This window comes from Adelges cooleyi, unplaced genomic scaffold (assembly GCF_023614345.1).
Source record: "Adelges cooleyi isolate 19-005CV unplaced genomic scaffold, UGA_ACOO_1.1 ACOO_flye_CR_arks_rails_tigmint_CR_PRNA_108, whole genome shotgun sequence".
NCBI classification, from domain to species: Eukaryota; Metazoa; Arthropoda; class Insecta; order Hemiptera; family Adelgidae; genus Adelges; species Adelges cooleyi.
Window position 1 is genome coordinate 17,861,577 of NW_026095761.1, and position 17,024 is coordinate 17,878,600.

Below are 17,024 nucleotides of genomic sequence, written 5' to 3' on the forward strand. Positions count from 1 at the left end.
GTACCTGACAAGAAAACAAATGGGTAAATTTTCATTTAAGACGACTAAAAAATATTGTACAATTGCTAAGCTCACATTTTTTTTATTAAAAATAAGCATTTTTAGGTGTGCCGGAAATATTTTTAAAAACGAAAATTTGACTATACAGTTTTCGAAAAGATGATTTTGGAAACCAAAAATATTTTTGCCGAGAGTAACACATGCCGTGTAGAATGTATACTCAATACTGCTGTATATAGTGCGAAATGTATTGACAAAAAACAAATTGTCCCATATGAATGTGTGACGCACGAGAGATGAAATTACTGTGTATAGAACACACTTAAGAAATCACCACCACCCCCTATCTCCTTCGTCTATGCCATTTGTCCTTTGACAATTATTACTCTCTATATATATATCCGCCAAGTAACTTGATTCTTACAACAGTCTGTGTGCCAAAAATTATTGTTTAAACAGTGTAGTATTTTGCTCATACGCCGAGGAACAATTATTTGTTGACATCTTCTTAATAGGACACTTACTAAACTATTTTTAGACCAAATAACAAAAATAGTAAATGTGTTTAAGACAAATTGTACGTATGCATATTAGTGAACAAGGCACTTACTTAGTCCTCGTTTTTTCTCCTTTAAAAGTGGTTGTAATAATCTGACAAAAAAAAACAAACTAATGAAGAATTCTCATTAGTGTACCTAATATTAATGGTACTCTAGACTTTTTTAAGTTTTAAATTAATATTTTGCAGAAAATTGCCTGAACTTGACCTACTTCTTTAATACATAGGTGACGGGTGTCGGGTGTCCTAAGTCCTTTAATTGATATTTTAGAAAAAATATATTAAATTAGGTAATATTATAAAACATAGGTTGTAGAAAGTAGTTAAGTTATTGTTAAAATAAAAAAAAAGACACATCTAATAATCATGTACCTACATATTTAGACGTTAACAAATATTTCATATTTAAGAATAATTATTTGCTTACATTTTTAGCTGACTTGATAGCTCATCGTACCTATTTTCTTCTATATATTACAATCAATATACATATTTTATATGTAATAAACAAATGCATTTTTGTACGATTGCATTGCTTAGCATCCCAGCTTCTACATTTGTTTTTATTATTACTAGTAAAACTCTGTAAAATATTTCTAGATAGGCACTATTATACTGCTTTAACACGATTTTGGAACAAGAACCCAAGTATATATTGTAAATCCATTTTTTTTTGTATCTTTTTTGCTGAATCCATGTATCATAGATCCAAAAAGATAACCAAAGATTGTTACTAACTTATCTGAATTATATTTTATTTTTTGTACTCTACCCTCGAGCAAAAAAATTTTGCTTTTTATTTAAAACAAAATCCTAAATAAACATTTTAACGAATTTGTTAGCAAGATCCGACACTACAATGATTTTTTTTTTTTTACAGTCTCCAACATTAAAAAAAAAATGTTCATGTACATAGTTAAAAACCACACTACATTCTGAGACCTGGTGTGAAATTGAATTTAAAAAAAAGTGTAATAAAAAAGGGCAATTTTCGGCATGTAGTTTTTTTTTGACATTGATATATTAATTATTTTTCTCATTAGGAACTAGTTTTATTATTTAAATATTATAGGGCTTCCGGCTTAGGGGTATGTTATAATAGAATAAATAATCCTAAACACATAACCCAAATATTATTATTAACAATTTGGAAAATTTTTATGTAAATCAATTAAATTTTATAATAAAAGATTTCGGATTTTTTAAATCAATTTTCCCAGAATTATAATGTTGGATTTACCCCCCAATCTAGTTTAGGTTAGGGCTATGGCCATCGAAATTTTAAATGTTTGAGTAAAAAATAAAAAAAAATAAAAACGCAAGAATATTTAATGGCATTTGTTTTTGAAAAAAATTAGTCTTGCGTAGGACGGTAAACGGAAATCGAAATCATTATATAAACATATAAATAATTATAATTTAATCAGTGGGTCTCTTTGGTGTACTGCATTGATTATGTAATAGACATTACATAATCAACAGTGTACTGATATTTTGGAAAAAATAAATAAATTTGATGCAATTATACCACCTACGTTACCTTTAAGTATAACCTCGAAAGCTATAGAACACATTAATTCGGTGTATTTGGGAATACTTGTAAATTGTAATAACAGAGGATGCTTTCAAGGAAAAATGTAAAATAACAAAAATATTAGGTACTTGTCTGACATATTATTTTTATTATCAATCTATTTACTATTATTTTTTTTTTTGTAATTTAAGCCAAAAGATACATTTAATTAAAATAATCTTGACCGTTTATGATATTAAAATAACCAAAATAACCACCACAAACTGGTGAATTTTTACCACCATTGACAAAAAAAAAAATCTATTAGGTACTAAATAAAGTCAAAATAGCTTTAAAGTGATAACATCTTTTTTTTTAGTATTTTTATTCTAATATACTTTTTTTATTGCAGTAATATTGTGTATTTTTAAATTTGTTTTATTCATATTGTATGAAAATATGTCCAATATAAATGCAATTAGGTTTCCTTTTACTTTAGCTAAAACATAAGTTTTTAATAAATAAAATCTACATTTATTCTATTTGAAAATAAATTGTAGTTACCATTTAATAGGTACTAGTAGGTAATTGTAAATTGTTAATTGTTAACTGTAAATTGTTGTCTAATCCGTTTATAAAAATATAATATAGGATGATACGCAGAAAAAAAAATTGAATGTGTTGTTTAAAGTATAAGAAAAGCAGCGAGAGAGAGAGAAAGCTGAGGTAGTCTCAATTCGTTCACAGTATATTAGGTATTATAAGAAAAAAGACCATCATTATCTATAGTTGAAAACTGAAACTATAAATTTTATGACAGAGCACAAACATGAAACACAACGATATTATAGTTGTATACTTATAAGTATATAATTATTAAGCACGCTTTATTACATGCTCTTACTACTTTGTTGTTTTAGTACTTATTGTTAAGTACACTTATTGTGTGCTTAACAAGGAATTGCTAGACAATCAGTGCCGTCCAGAGAAAAGTCATAAAACAAAATCTCAAATTTAATTTGGAATATAAATAGTAGGTAGGTACATATTACTATTTTATTAGTAGTAGAAACGAACAAATTGTTAAGAGGCCTCTTCACTAGCATTCATTAAAGGACATTTTTTTAATACTTGTAAATTTATATATTAGCACAGGCAATAGGGATCTATTTTGATACTTAATTTTTTTTCAATTTTAAGTATGTTTAGAGTTATAATGAGTTTCCTTCGACCAAAAATACGCAGGTCCCAACTCGAAATTCTCAAATTTGAAGAACACGATTATTTAAAGTGAACATTATTTATTTTAATAATAACATGCACATTTTTTTTATTCTCGTAGTCCGTGTATGCAACACAATGCCGTTTCCCGAGTTGTTGAAAAACACTCTTAAAGGTTTGGGCTTTGACCACCGTCGGTATGCAAAATATGTATCTTATTTTATTGGCCGTTTTCTTTATAAGGTGGACTATTATGTGGCGCCATCTATGATCGAAAAATCGCACTTCAAAAGCGCTCTGGTCTTACCAGTTGTTATTCACAGAAAGTCAATCGCCGCTTCTTGTATGTGATCAAAGTCGCCGGTTTATATACCGGTATTATCATAATAGTTTTGTGTATTTGCTTCGGCAGTACACAAAACACTAAACACTCTATGTCACTGTAAAATAAACATAACAAAAAAATATACATACGCCTTTACTGCCAACGTTTCGTATTCTGTTATCCGTTTTCTGACTTATGGTATCATCTTTAATTAGGGCGCCCGCACTACAGAAGTGCCTGCACCAAAAACAGTTTTTTTAGTATACATTAAAATATTTGTGCGCTATGCTATATAAAAGATATTGTTTTGAGCATTTTTATGAACTTTAATAGTTTTCTTAATTAGTATTAACAATACTAGATTAAACATACATGGATAGATGGGCCACGACCATATTATGAAGCACGGCAACCCAATTTTTTTTGTTCATAGATAGCGAAAAATTGAATTTACATGAAATGCTCGAGGCTCAGTGTTATTTTTAAGCATGAATTAACAAAATATTTTAATTTTTGCTTTAAGATAAAAAAAAGAAACGATTATGAAGAATATTTTAAAGTAGGTAAGCACTCGATAAATTTCAATTAAATTTTATAATTCTATTAAAAATTTACCGCGCTAGTATTTTTATTCTTCAATTTTTTGTTATACCAATTTAGTCCATAGTGTTAGATATGAATATAAGTATATGTATAAATGTATATATTTTTGTCTGTAAAAGAATCATACAATTGTTTTAATAAAACGGAACGGAAGTTATAATTAAATAACCTAAACAAAGGCACTAAGGACTCAATAATTTTATTTGAATTTTTTTGTTCCTAAGAATAAAAATGTTTTATTCTAAATTGTAGTTTAATTATTTTGATAGAGTTGTGAAATACTCAATGATTTATATTTAAATGAATGTTGAACACGTTTAGAGTATTAATATTGTGAAAATTCGTTTTTTTCTATTTTTCAGTAAAAAAAGTTTAAAAATCTTAATTGTGCGGTGTAAGAAATACATAAAATTATCTATTAATTTTTTTGTAAAATTTCTGACATTTCTCATGTTATATCAATATTTTGCATCAATAATTTGCCCTTGTATTACAATAATCAAGTTAAAATATGGAAAACTTCTCCTCGTTACAGGGAATGATTACGACAATACAAACATGTATTTGAAAACACGTACCTATTTAAATACTTAACAAAACTAAATAGTGAATTGTTAATTTTTACCGCCATTGGCAAAAAACACACATTACATTAGTTACCTACTAAATACAGTCAAAAAAGCTTTCAAGTGTTAACATTTTTTTTTTAGTATTTTTGTTCTAATAAACTTTTTTTTTTCTTGCAGTAGTATTGTATATTTAAAAATTTGTTTTATACATATAATATGAAAATATGTCCAATACAAATACAATTAGGTTTCCTTCCACTTTAGCTAAAACATAAGTTCTTATAAGTCATTAGGTAGAAATATCATTTATTTGCTAATAGTTTGACAATAAATTTTTAATTTATAATTTAATAAATAAAAAGTTATGCAACCAACAAAAAATTATTTAGTCTAAAAAAATACATACATATTGAAAAAATAAAAAAACCAAAATTTTGGGCCATCAAATAAAATTACTATAGTAATATAGTTTATTTAATTATCATTACTTTTTTTTTTTATTACAGTAAAAACATTATTTTTTAAATGTATAAAAATGTTGTTCAAAAAACAACTTTTTAGGAATCATTTGTAAAGTAAATGCATTATATATGAAAGAGGAGGATTGGGTTGGGTTAATCTTAAAAAGGTTTAATGTACAATATATTTAAAATCAATGTTAAAACTTCCGACAGAATATTTTCTTTTTAAACAGTTGAAATTATATTCTAGGAAAATGAGTGAATCTGTTTAAATTTATTTTTTTTGTATGTAAAACAAGGCTTAGGTAAGTATTACACATTTGTAAACTTTTAAATGTAATGAAATAACTATACTCTAAAGTTATACCATTGTATTAAATATTAATCAAATTACTTTTTCTTTAAATAAATGATAATTGCAACAAAACTGTTTTGTTTTTTTTTTTTTTTTTCAAAAAGAACAATAGTTGTATTGAAACACTTACATTATAATTTATATAGAATTACTAATTTATACTTATTTTTAAAAAAAAAATCTTGTTGGCAACATTTAATTGTTATCAATAGCCGAGTGGTTAATACTTTAAATAGTCAAAGCTGATTTTTTTAATTAAATACCAAATAAGTACAGAAACATTTATGTTTCTTACACTTTGTATAAGCCTTTTTTTTAAATAAGACGTAACTTGTTACAGAAAAGTTATGTCATTAAATTATTTACTTAAGTCAAATGTATGCTACTATAAAAAAAAATATAAAACAGTCGGAAACAAGGTCTGTAGTTTTGTCATCAAAAGAGTGTAAAAAATTAATACATGTAGATTCTGTCAAATATTGTAATGGCTCAATTTTAAATTTAACTTTCAAATAATAATAAAAATGTAAACAACATACAACTTATTTTATTATTTAAATATAATATGCTCATTAGCTTCAATATTTTATTATTTAACAAGTTATTTTACAAAATACGAATATTATACAATAATGGAATACAATAATATATAAATACAAATAAAAAAAAAAATACTTAAAATCTCTTTTCTAAAAATCGACATTTAACTTTATCCATAAATATAATCTAACTTTTGCTTTTATCAATATGTATGTTGTAACCCATCATTACACATTTAATAGCAAAATGCAATAAGAGCAAACACAATTGATGATTCTTTGCAGATAAAAAAAAAAAAATCCTTAATTTAAATCTAACATTGATAACAACAATATTTAAAATTATTTAAATTTAATGAAAAATCAAGATAAAACATTATTTTATCAATTATATTTTTTGGGATTATAAAACAATGCTTGAGTATCATAATCTTAAGTTTTATGAGACACGTTAAAAAGAAATATGTCAGAGATGACATTCGATAGTTTCGATAATACATTGTATCGATTATGACGCGGTTAAAACGACAATACTTAAAAGAAAGCACAATACGCTTATCCGGAAAATACACTTAACCCCTAAGTACTGGGTTTATTTTTACAAGACAATTATTATTTGTACAACAGTTTATATTATTTTAATCACATTCCCTGAACTAAGTGTTTTTTTTCCCCTCGCAAATATTCAAAATAATAATTAACAATCATCGCAAGGAATGTGGCATTTACAATAACATAACATGTTAACATACTTATAAGTAGTTATATTTCGGTTAACCTTAATAGTAATGACATCGACGAATAAATTTAACAAGCCAATCGGCACGAGGTACCGACGATTTACATTCGACAACACGCATTTGTCTTTTTTGCGGTTTTGTAAAATGCTTTAGACTGCATACTCAACCCTTCCGATTTCGCCACTAAATCGTCCAGCTTTTCTCCTCTTTCTAGTACGGCTTCAATTGTATTGTGCTATATTAAAAAAAAAAAAAAGTACATTAATTAAGGTTTTTTTTTGTTTTTATGAAGTACATTATTATTACAAGATTATGTATTTAAAATAAACTAACAATACAGCCAAACATGGGGGAAACCCTTTAAAATGTTTATCATAGATGTGTTAAAAGTGATATCCCTACTCACTAATATATTATAAATTAGTGATATGTATATTATAAAAGAAATACTGCAATTTTCAATAATAATAAATCTCATTTTTAAATAGATTATCTTCTAATAATGAAATCAATATAATTAATTTTGTCCAATTCTAATAGAAATGTTATGAGCTAATATAAGCTGCTATTTCGGTATATTATATGTTATAAATAATTTTATTTGTTTGTAGACATGTACAATAAACTGATTAGATTGTTTAAGTCAATATTTAATAAAGACCTTTAATAAACATCACTTCAAGGGCAAATACTTCTCAGTCTTAATTAAAATACTGCAATATTTCTTAAAATTCTTTATCAATTTACTTAAAAATAATTACCAAAATAATTTTAGTTTCATCTAAATCTTGTTGAATCTTCGTCATAGCATCTGCTTCTTTTGGATTCTGATATTTAGCCAGCATCACACTCAGTTCGTTGAACGTTACTTGAGTTTCGTTAAGTTTGGGCCAACTGTGTGAAGGTACCTTAGCGGAAAATTCATCTAAAGCCTGAAAATAAAATATAATTTAAGTACGGCCTTGACCAAATGCTAAAATTGTCACCAGCTAATAAATATTATTAGATAGTTAACAAAAATAATATATACAACATAAAAACCCAGATGTAAAATATTTAATTTGCCCATTAAATAGTTTATAGTTAATTAGAAAAAAATCTAATATTCAGATGTTTTATAGCAAAATACAAATAAATTCTACTTTTAATTAATAATAACAAATCAACAATGATAGATTAGTAATTTTTTTCAAAGCCATCATATTGTTAAAAAATGGCAGCAGCTAGCAAACATTAACAAACAGAGTAAATGTAGGGAAGTGGTGTATCATCATACCGAGTTACACCTCTCTTGAATGTATGTTAGTCTTATTGTGATAAGAATAATCTAAATATTGAAATTTTTTTAAGAATAAGAATGGAAGTTATATCAAAATCATAACTCATAAGTATTGTAAAAATTGTACATTTTAATATATTATTTTTTGTATTACCTTTGTGAGAAGTGTATGTGCCACACGGTTTGGATATTCATCGTCAGATATTAAGACGCCAGCTAAATTATCTGCTCGGACATAAACGTGGCACATATATTCTTGAAAAAAATTACAAAATACCATTAATATTATATTTTATTTCAACCAGTTGGCAATATACCAGATATTTTTGTTTTCAAAAAACGACTGTCAAGTTTTTTTGGTTATGCATCAACCCTATACCTTTAATTTTTAAGGTAAATATGCAAACATTTGCGTACCTACCTTTTTCTTTGACCGACTGTCTGGCAGCCGAAGCTGTACGTTCTACAATTGTTTTGGTAACGAAACTCATAAACTCTTGTACGCTTTTACGTTGAAAGAAGCCGAACGTTTGCAAATCAAATGCCGCCTTTAACAGTGTCGCATCGTTTGGCCCTTTGTAGAGTACACTCATTGCAAATAGTTTTACCATTTTGTTTCCTGGAACACTGAGAAAAATTAATACTGAAACGCTTATTCACAATGTATAAGTAACACTTTTATGTCGCATCCGAGTTGTTTACTTACTAAGAGAAAGTTTACAGTCCCAAATTATTTTCAATAGCGAATGTTTTGATAACGGATGTTACGTGTGGAAAATAGTCAATTATCGAACGAAATGTAATAGAAATATTTAAAATAGTTAAATGGCAGATAATAAAGACGATTACATCATTCAAGGAGACGTAGATCTTAAATTATTATTGTTGTTGATTGATGGGATTTAGGGCGAGAAACGAGAGTACACGACACTATACTATCTCAGTCCAAAGAAGCTGATATAACAATATTGATAACGACTCGTCAATAATTGTAATATAATAGTTGCTATCAGTGTACCCATGAAAACATTCAACAGTGTCGCCAACGTCATTTGATAACGTTGAATGGCGTTGCACTTGGACGACCGTCCATGGATGTTGCCGTATTTAAACTTTTAAAAACAATTGAAAAAAAATCGCAATTCCCTTTCATGTTATTATAAAGTGCTTTTGATTTGTTTTAAGACCTTTATTACGATTTTTTAGATGAAAACACAAATATATATCAGTGGCGCCGAGTCAAGGTAAAAAAGATGGTTCATTCAATTCTAACCGAGAACCACACACCCACCCAATTCATAATTAAAAAATTAGAAAAAATGTTTAAACTTTAAAAGGTCACACCACACAAAGCCATAATATAACATATTATAATAATATGTTATATAGTATACGGCATACGCTAAGACAATAATAATATATTTTATTGGTGGTCAATTTAATTTGGCGAATACAATATTGTAACTAGTATGTATTATGTGGCTCAAATTACAAGCTTTAATGGCCACGTGGAACTTATATATGTATATGTGTGTATATAAATACATACACACATAATATAGAAATCTGTGAGTTTTGTTGAAACAATCTTGGTTGTGTTTACTAAACAACATATATTGTTTGTTCAATTGCCGGGACCGTGTCTCAATGGTATAATTTATACGGAAATAGTAATCATTTTTTTTTTTTTTTTTGTATACCTACTCGCTTGTGGTCTAGTAGACTTTCTAACTTCTTGATGCATGTTTCATAAAATACAAGTTAAGTAGTATTTAAAAACGGTTTATCAAGTATTTCATAGTACGCTTTTTTTTCGTAAATATAGGAAAAACTACCGGTTAGTTCGGTATATTTGTATCAATAAGATTACATGGATGGGGTTTTGGATTTTGTAGAATCACAGAATAAAATATGCACAATTGCTGATTTGTAATCGTGTAACACATTACCTGCAGACAGACACACTACAAGTGTCAAGTTGTATTAAATTGGCTAGTGTTACGTACATAAATAATATAAATACAAACCAATAATTATGATCCATATTACCCATACCCTATTACCCCTTACCAATTATTATTGTTATCTAAACATACAAAACCGGTTCAAGGGCGGCGTAATTGCACGTTATCTATGAACAAAAAAAATTGGGTTGCCGTGCTTCATAATATGGTCGTGGCCCATCTATCCATGTATGTTTAATCTAGTATTGTTAATACTAATTAAGAAAACTATTAAAGTTCATAAAAATTCTCAAAACATATCTTTTATATAGCATAGCGCACAAATATTTTAATGTATACTAAAAAAACTGTTTTTAGTGCAGGCACTTCTGTAGTGCGGGCGCCCTAATTAAAGATGATACCATAAGTCAGAAAACGGATAACAGAATACGAAACGTTGGCAGTAAAGGCGTATATATATTTTTTTGTTATGTTTATTTTACAGTGACATAGAGTGTTTAGTGTTTTGTGTACTGCCGAAGCAAATACACAAAACTCTTATGATGATACCGGTATATAAACACAGTAATTGGCGACTTTGATCACAAACAAGAAGCGGCGATTGACTTTCTGTGAATAACAACTGGTAAGACCAGAGCGCTTTTGACGTGCGATTTTTCGATCATAGATGGCGCCACACAATAGTCCATCTTGTAAAGAAAATTCGCAGTAAATTTAATTTTTGACATCTCGCATTAGTACACCAACAATGTGGTATATTATATGTTGGTCCCGTATAAAGATTAATTACTGATGAATCAAATTTTTATGGTCTAAATATTTTTATGAGTATTGTTGACAGGTTTTATTACGTTTTTCGTTTCTTTATTATTTTTAAAACATACTTAGTTTAAGCACGATAATCGTACATTTTAACTCGAGCAATAAAAATCCCAACGATCACCGTATCGTTTGAAATCTTAAAATAGATACTACTTATTTGGCATATATCATACTTTGGTTTCAAACTTTATGCACAGAATTACTAGTTTATAATATTCTCTTATTCATTGAGTTTTAATTATCAATACAGACTCAGTGCCGGATTAAGCTTTTGGAGGTCCCTTCAAATTGTCTCCTAATTGTTTGTAACTTGTATCAAGTTTGCCTCTTTTCTGTGTTAGCATATGGGCACACAAATGTTTGCCTATTGTTAAATGGTATTGTCCAATTTCCTTTACAATGTGTCTAAATTAATAGTGTATCAAGAATTTTCGAAAATTGCCTAAATTTTACTTCTTCAAAAATTGGTGGTTTGACCAGTGCCGTAACTTGAAGGCAATGGCCCCAATGCAAATAAATATTTACTGGCCCCACCACGTGTATTGTAAAATTAGTACAAATAAAATACTTATAAATCATTTTTTACTTAAATATTTATGAATAATTAAATTTAAAAAAAAAATAAGTACTTTTGTACTCGGGTCTTAGTGGAAATATAGACACTGTGACAATACAAGATATATGCCAACGATACTTAAAACTCATAGGAATTAGGCAGAATTGGGATAAACAATGAAACTTCATAGAGTTGTATCGGTACAATTTTTCTAAATGAAAAAGTTATTAGATCATCTAAAATACATGGGTTTTAATAAATAAAAAAAAAACACAATAGTTAGTAGCGTAAAAAACTTAAGATGGGCGGTTAACTAAACGCTCTTGACGGTTTTTTAAGTAAATAGTTTTGAAGTTATAGAGTAAACTGTAAAGGCGGAGAGAGAAGTGCAGCAGTTAATTATCTCTCGTTTAAATGTTAACAATTCCAAAATATATTGTTGAAATGAAAAGTACTAATAAAGTTCTTTGACTATTTCAAAAAGTAAAAAAACACAGCTGTATAGAAATCTAGTACTACAATAACTTCGGGGGTGGCTTTAGGTCTTAATATGACTAGAGTTGAAACCACTTTCAAGTCTCAACTCTTAAGAAAACACAATTGTGAAACTAATAGCAGCAGCATAACTACAAAACAATATTATTATTATTTAGAAGCCATTTCCTTTATAAAAAAAAAATTGACAATAGAATTTTTTTTTTTTTTGCATGTACCTACACATAAAATATATACCTATGATTTACCTACTTTCAGCAACAAAAAGGCAAAAACTACACTTAAAAAAGTACTACAGTTTATCTAGATACAAAAACAAAATAAATTGAATTGGTGTTGAATTTACTACTTTTAAAGGGCATAAGGTTAATGATAGTTTTTAGTATGTTACTGCAGATCGGTTTGGCTATAAATAGAGTCCACAAAATAAAGAATGTGGTACAAATTTTAAAATATGCTCATTATATTCTACTGAAATGAAACGAAAATAACAAATCGCATTTTTAGTCCCATAAAAGAGAAAACATGTTAAGCTTTAGTTTCGACCAAAAAAGTGTACTTGAAACTCCACTCATCCATCTCAACATTTTCGTTTCAAATGAATTTTCCTTAAATGACCATTTTTTTTTCGGCCGTCACAAAACACACTTGTTAGCTTTTTCCTCACGTCATCGCCAACCGCACTTAGTTCAGCACCGTAAAGATCATATAGATCCCTAATACTTATAATTTTGTCCACTTTATTTATCACTTGCTCTTCAACACTACAATCGTAGTCGTTCTTTATATCTTTTTTAAATTTCCTCATTATAGGTGCTAAATTAAAATCTGAGTATATTGTTTCAAATCTACATGTTGTTAAACTTAGCAGATCATTAACGAACAAGCTGAAGGAGTCTAGTGACTACGAACTACTGTACACACAATACCATTTGACAGGTTTTTTTGTAAAAAAAAAAAAAAAATATCTCGATTCTTAAAAAAAAACTAACATGGCGGAATTACCACCATGCGTAGAAATAATTTGATGACTTAGCAATAATAAATAGACGTATGGTATATAATATACATTAAACATAATATATGATTTGTCCAATAACTGGGTTAGTGTGTCATCGGACATAAATCTTGGCATCACAATACTTTACAAGGCTTTATTATTGTTGATTGTTTTATGTATAGGATTTTTTTTTTGTCCACTCGCGTAGTCCAAGTAGGCCCGTACATTGTTTTGCAATTTAAATTTAGGTCAGTTTACCGTCAACTAGTTTAAACGGAGATACTCAAAACAGATCAGTTTTAAAATTATAACAGTAAAACACATCCGGATTAATACGAGTTAATAATTAGCCATTATACATTTAATTTATTAACAAATGCTAGTTATGAAATTAGGTTTTGGTAATGCAATCGTATTATACCTACATTATTGTGTTAATTAATTATTTTACGAACAGCCATCTGGTAAAAAAATGCTATAAAAGCATATATGTATGCAATGTATGAATATATAGAACAACTATTTAAAATTAAATCAATGTTGTACTTATATAATAGCCAAGAATACATTAGCTACTAATTTTCTTTCATTTGAATTACACATAATAATAATAGTTTCTACTCTGCATTTGCCTTAGATGTTATATTTTTTATGAGAAAACATTTTTATGAATTTTTTATAACAAACCCTAATTTTTCCACCCACATTTTATTTTATTGCTTTCAAAAACACCCTCAAATTTCCTCCCGTCCTATATTTAAAAAAAAAAGTCAAAAATTGATGACTCACTCTATTTACTTCCCGTATTGGCGGTATTACAAAGAAAATTTGAAAAAAATATTTTTTGGTATAATGAAATGCATGTAATACACCATATGTTATTGGTACATGTATAATACTTAACGTGCCTAACGTGAACAATAAGTTGTAGTACAAATGTAAAATTAAAACAATACATTACAAGTTTTTGTTTTTATAAGTATCAGTATTAAATACTAATATAATGTGTTAAAAAAACAATATTGTGAATATAGTGAATACATCATACAAACATTTTTTTTTAAAGTATTCGATACCCGAAGAAACATTTAAATAAATACTTTACAACTTTGACTATGTTAAATTTTTCATCAAAAATGTCGATACGTAACGTCCTTTGTAAGGTATTTTATTTTACCGATTTAGATTTAAGAAACGATGCCCCCTCCTCTTTTTGGAGTACCTTTGGATTCGCTACTGTGTCGATTACCTTATTATTGTTTTATTTCCTCCATTTCTTTTTATTTGTTGCCATTTTAAATGTATTCATTCTACATGGCTGTTTTTCTTCTTGATAAATCCCACGTTGATATTATGTTAACATTTTGTTATTTTAAAATACTAATATTATGTATTTGTTTGATATATATATATAAAAGGCCATAAAGTCAACTAATAAAATACAAATTTAGTACAGCCCACATCCAGGGAGTTAAAACGGATCCAAATTTTTCGGAGTTTGGGTTTTGAGCAGAGGTTTTGGATTTTTCGGTGGACAACGGATTTTTTTGTTTCTGGTTTTAAAGTCCAAAAAACCTTTTTTTATTTTTTGCAGCAAAACAGATATTTGGAAGTGATTTTTCCTAAACATCAGAGCTGGTTTAAGGTATAAATAAGTAAATTTCAGCAGTAACCAGAAGTGGGGCTTTAATTTAATAAATTAAACGAATTTTGAGTTAACATAAAAACAACATTTTTCGAAACGAAAGCTTTGACGCTAGCCAACCAAGTTTTGTGTTACATTATTTATCGTCTTGACTGTGGTTTCATATTATTTCTATAATCGGCTAATCTAATTTATGGTAAAGGTTAACCCTTTGACATCAGCTAGATGCTTAAACCAACAGAATATTATGTATAAATTGTTATTTTCTGATACTCTGTCGCAAGAGGAAGGGGGGAGGAAGAGGGAGGGGAGGCTAAACTCTCCACGGCAAATTTTAGAATTAAAACAAAAAAAACCCGGTACTGTAGCCCCTCTAGTTCAATGATAGGCGATAGCTATCGTCTAGTTACGCCTATGGAGTACATATTATATACAAAAAAAAAAATCAATTTTTTATCTAGATTTTGACATGCACGTTTTTTAATAAAACAGCTTTAACTAAATTTATTTTTCGTAAGACTAGTAGTGGTTGAGTGGAGGATAAAGCGGCCGTGTGTAAAGTTGAGCTTACACGTTCAGTTTTTTCCTGTTTTTTTTTTTATTCAGTTCTTATTCTAAATCCATATTTTTGTTTACACACTCGGCACTACGAAAGCTTTGCAGATGAGGCCCCAATACAGCTGGGAGTGTCTCGGCCGGGTTAGCGGTCTTGTGGCTCTGACCAGACCGACCCTGCGGCTCAGGCTCTGACCTGACTGACCTTGCATATAGTTCGTTTACACAGTTTTACTGAATGTGTAACTTGTAAGCCCGCCTTTAGCACTGTCGCAGGTTCGGCTACGTGGTTAGTCTCTCTTTTCTCATAGGCGATCGAATTAGGCCTTAAAATCTACTTCCGGTCAATAAAAGTCATACGCAATAATAATAATAATAATAATAAAGTTTGTAGTTAGTAAGCCTTTGAAAATGTTTAAAATATCCAGATCTTTATTTTTGTACAGGTAAAACTGTCAAATGGAGACATGTTCTTGACAAAAAAAAGCTGCGCTGTATGACTTGAAGAGAAATGTTACATGGGTACCAAATATGGAGTGTTTTTTTCTTATGTTAGTTTATTATTTTAAAAGTTTTAACAAAAACTTGATTGTAGGTACCTTACTCCTCGAGAAATAGGTAGGGTGGCCATAGAGTGAAGGTTCAAATCTTTTTTTTGAAAATGTTTCCGATTTTATTAGGGCTGTCCGGGGTTTTAATATATTTATTCATATATGGTGTTTCATATATCAGTTATTGAATAAAAATAGAGATTTCAACTAGCAGTTCTGGACAGGGAATCGAAACGTTCAAATTTTTCGAGTATTGGAACGGTTTTTTGATTTTCGAACATTGAAACGGTGTGTTTTTTGTTTTGGTTTTAGAGTCTAGGAAGTTTTTAGAAGTCACCTACTCGATTTTGAACCCGTTTTGCTCCAGAGTCCAGATTACGCACATAATGAAATTATGTACTGTTCGTGCCGTTTGCGTTTGGGTTAAAACGGTAAAAACTCTTAATTTTAAAACGCAATTAGATTTTTGCTGCATTCGGTTTTTTTTCGTCGTTTATTTGCTATCAGCTGGAAAAGAGAGAAAAAAAAGAAAAAGTTGCAATCGGTCCTGATTTTTTTATTTTTTTTTTAATCGCAAGTCTTTGCGTTATCGTATAATAATAATAATAATGATATTATACATTTAAAACGAAACAACGATTGTCGGATAATAACGTATTATAACGTTTGACGATAAAGTGATTATATATTTATAATAATAATAATAATATGTACGATTATTATATGCGTTTCTATATAGTATGCATTCGACTTGATGATTATTATTTATAGTAATATTTTTTTTTGCTGGCCTTGTTTTTTTTTTTTTTTTTAAATTAAGTTGTATATATATTTCATCCTCTATAATATAAAATCGTTACAATAAAAAAAAAAAATGATAAAAAAAAAACAGTGTACATACGCACGCATACAAATATTACAACGGCGGCGGCGGCGGCGACAACACGGCGACGGCAAGACCGCAGGCCCGTAGCCTAAATAATTTTTGCAAACTCAGTACAGTGACAAAACGCGCGCGTCGACGGACGACCGCGCGGGGCATACGCGGGCCGGGGCGTCGACGGGGCCGTTCCTCCAATGTCCAGTCCGGTGGGCGGTGACGTCAGCGCGGGCCCTCGCCAATGAGTGAGTGTGCGAGCCGATCGACGCGCGGGGCACGCCGTAGGCTCCGTCGCCGAGCACCACGCCGCCTCCGCCGCGCGCCGCAGCGTTCGCGGCTCGACGGTTCGTCGCGGCTCAATCGCCCTCGTGACGTCCGCGCGACGGTAACCC

General features: G+C 29.1%; 1 protein-coding gene across 2 annotated transcripts; it reads right to left on the reverse strand.

The window, feature by feature from the left end:
• Positions 1-6,013: 6,013 nt before the first annotated feature.
• On the reverse strand, positions 6,014-9,113 carry LOC126840325 (synaptobrevin homolog YKT6). Of its 2 annotated transcripts, none has more exons than XM_050575994.1 (5): positions 8,871-9,113; positions 8,586-8,783; positions 8,319-8,419; positions 7,647-7,817; positions 6,014-7,120 (listed from the first exon to the last, which is right to left on the reverse strand). In XM_050575994.1, exons 2-5 carry the CDS (start codon positions 8,773-8,775, stop codon positions 6,986-6,988), a joined length of 597 nt encoding a protein of 198 aa, XP_050431951.1. In that variant the 5' UTR covers positions 8,776-8,783; positions 8,871-9,113; the 3' UTR covers positions 6,014-6,985. The 2 variants fall into 2 exon arrangements, with proteins under 2 accessions (XP_050431951.1, XP_050431943.1); XM_050575986.1 differs by having other exon boundaries at positions 8,586-8,791.
• Positions 9,114-17,024: the final 7,911 nt, after the last annotated feature.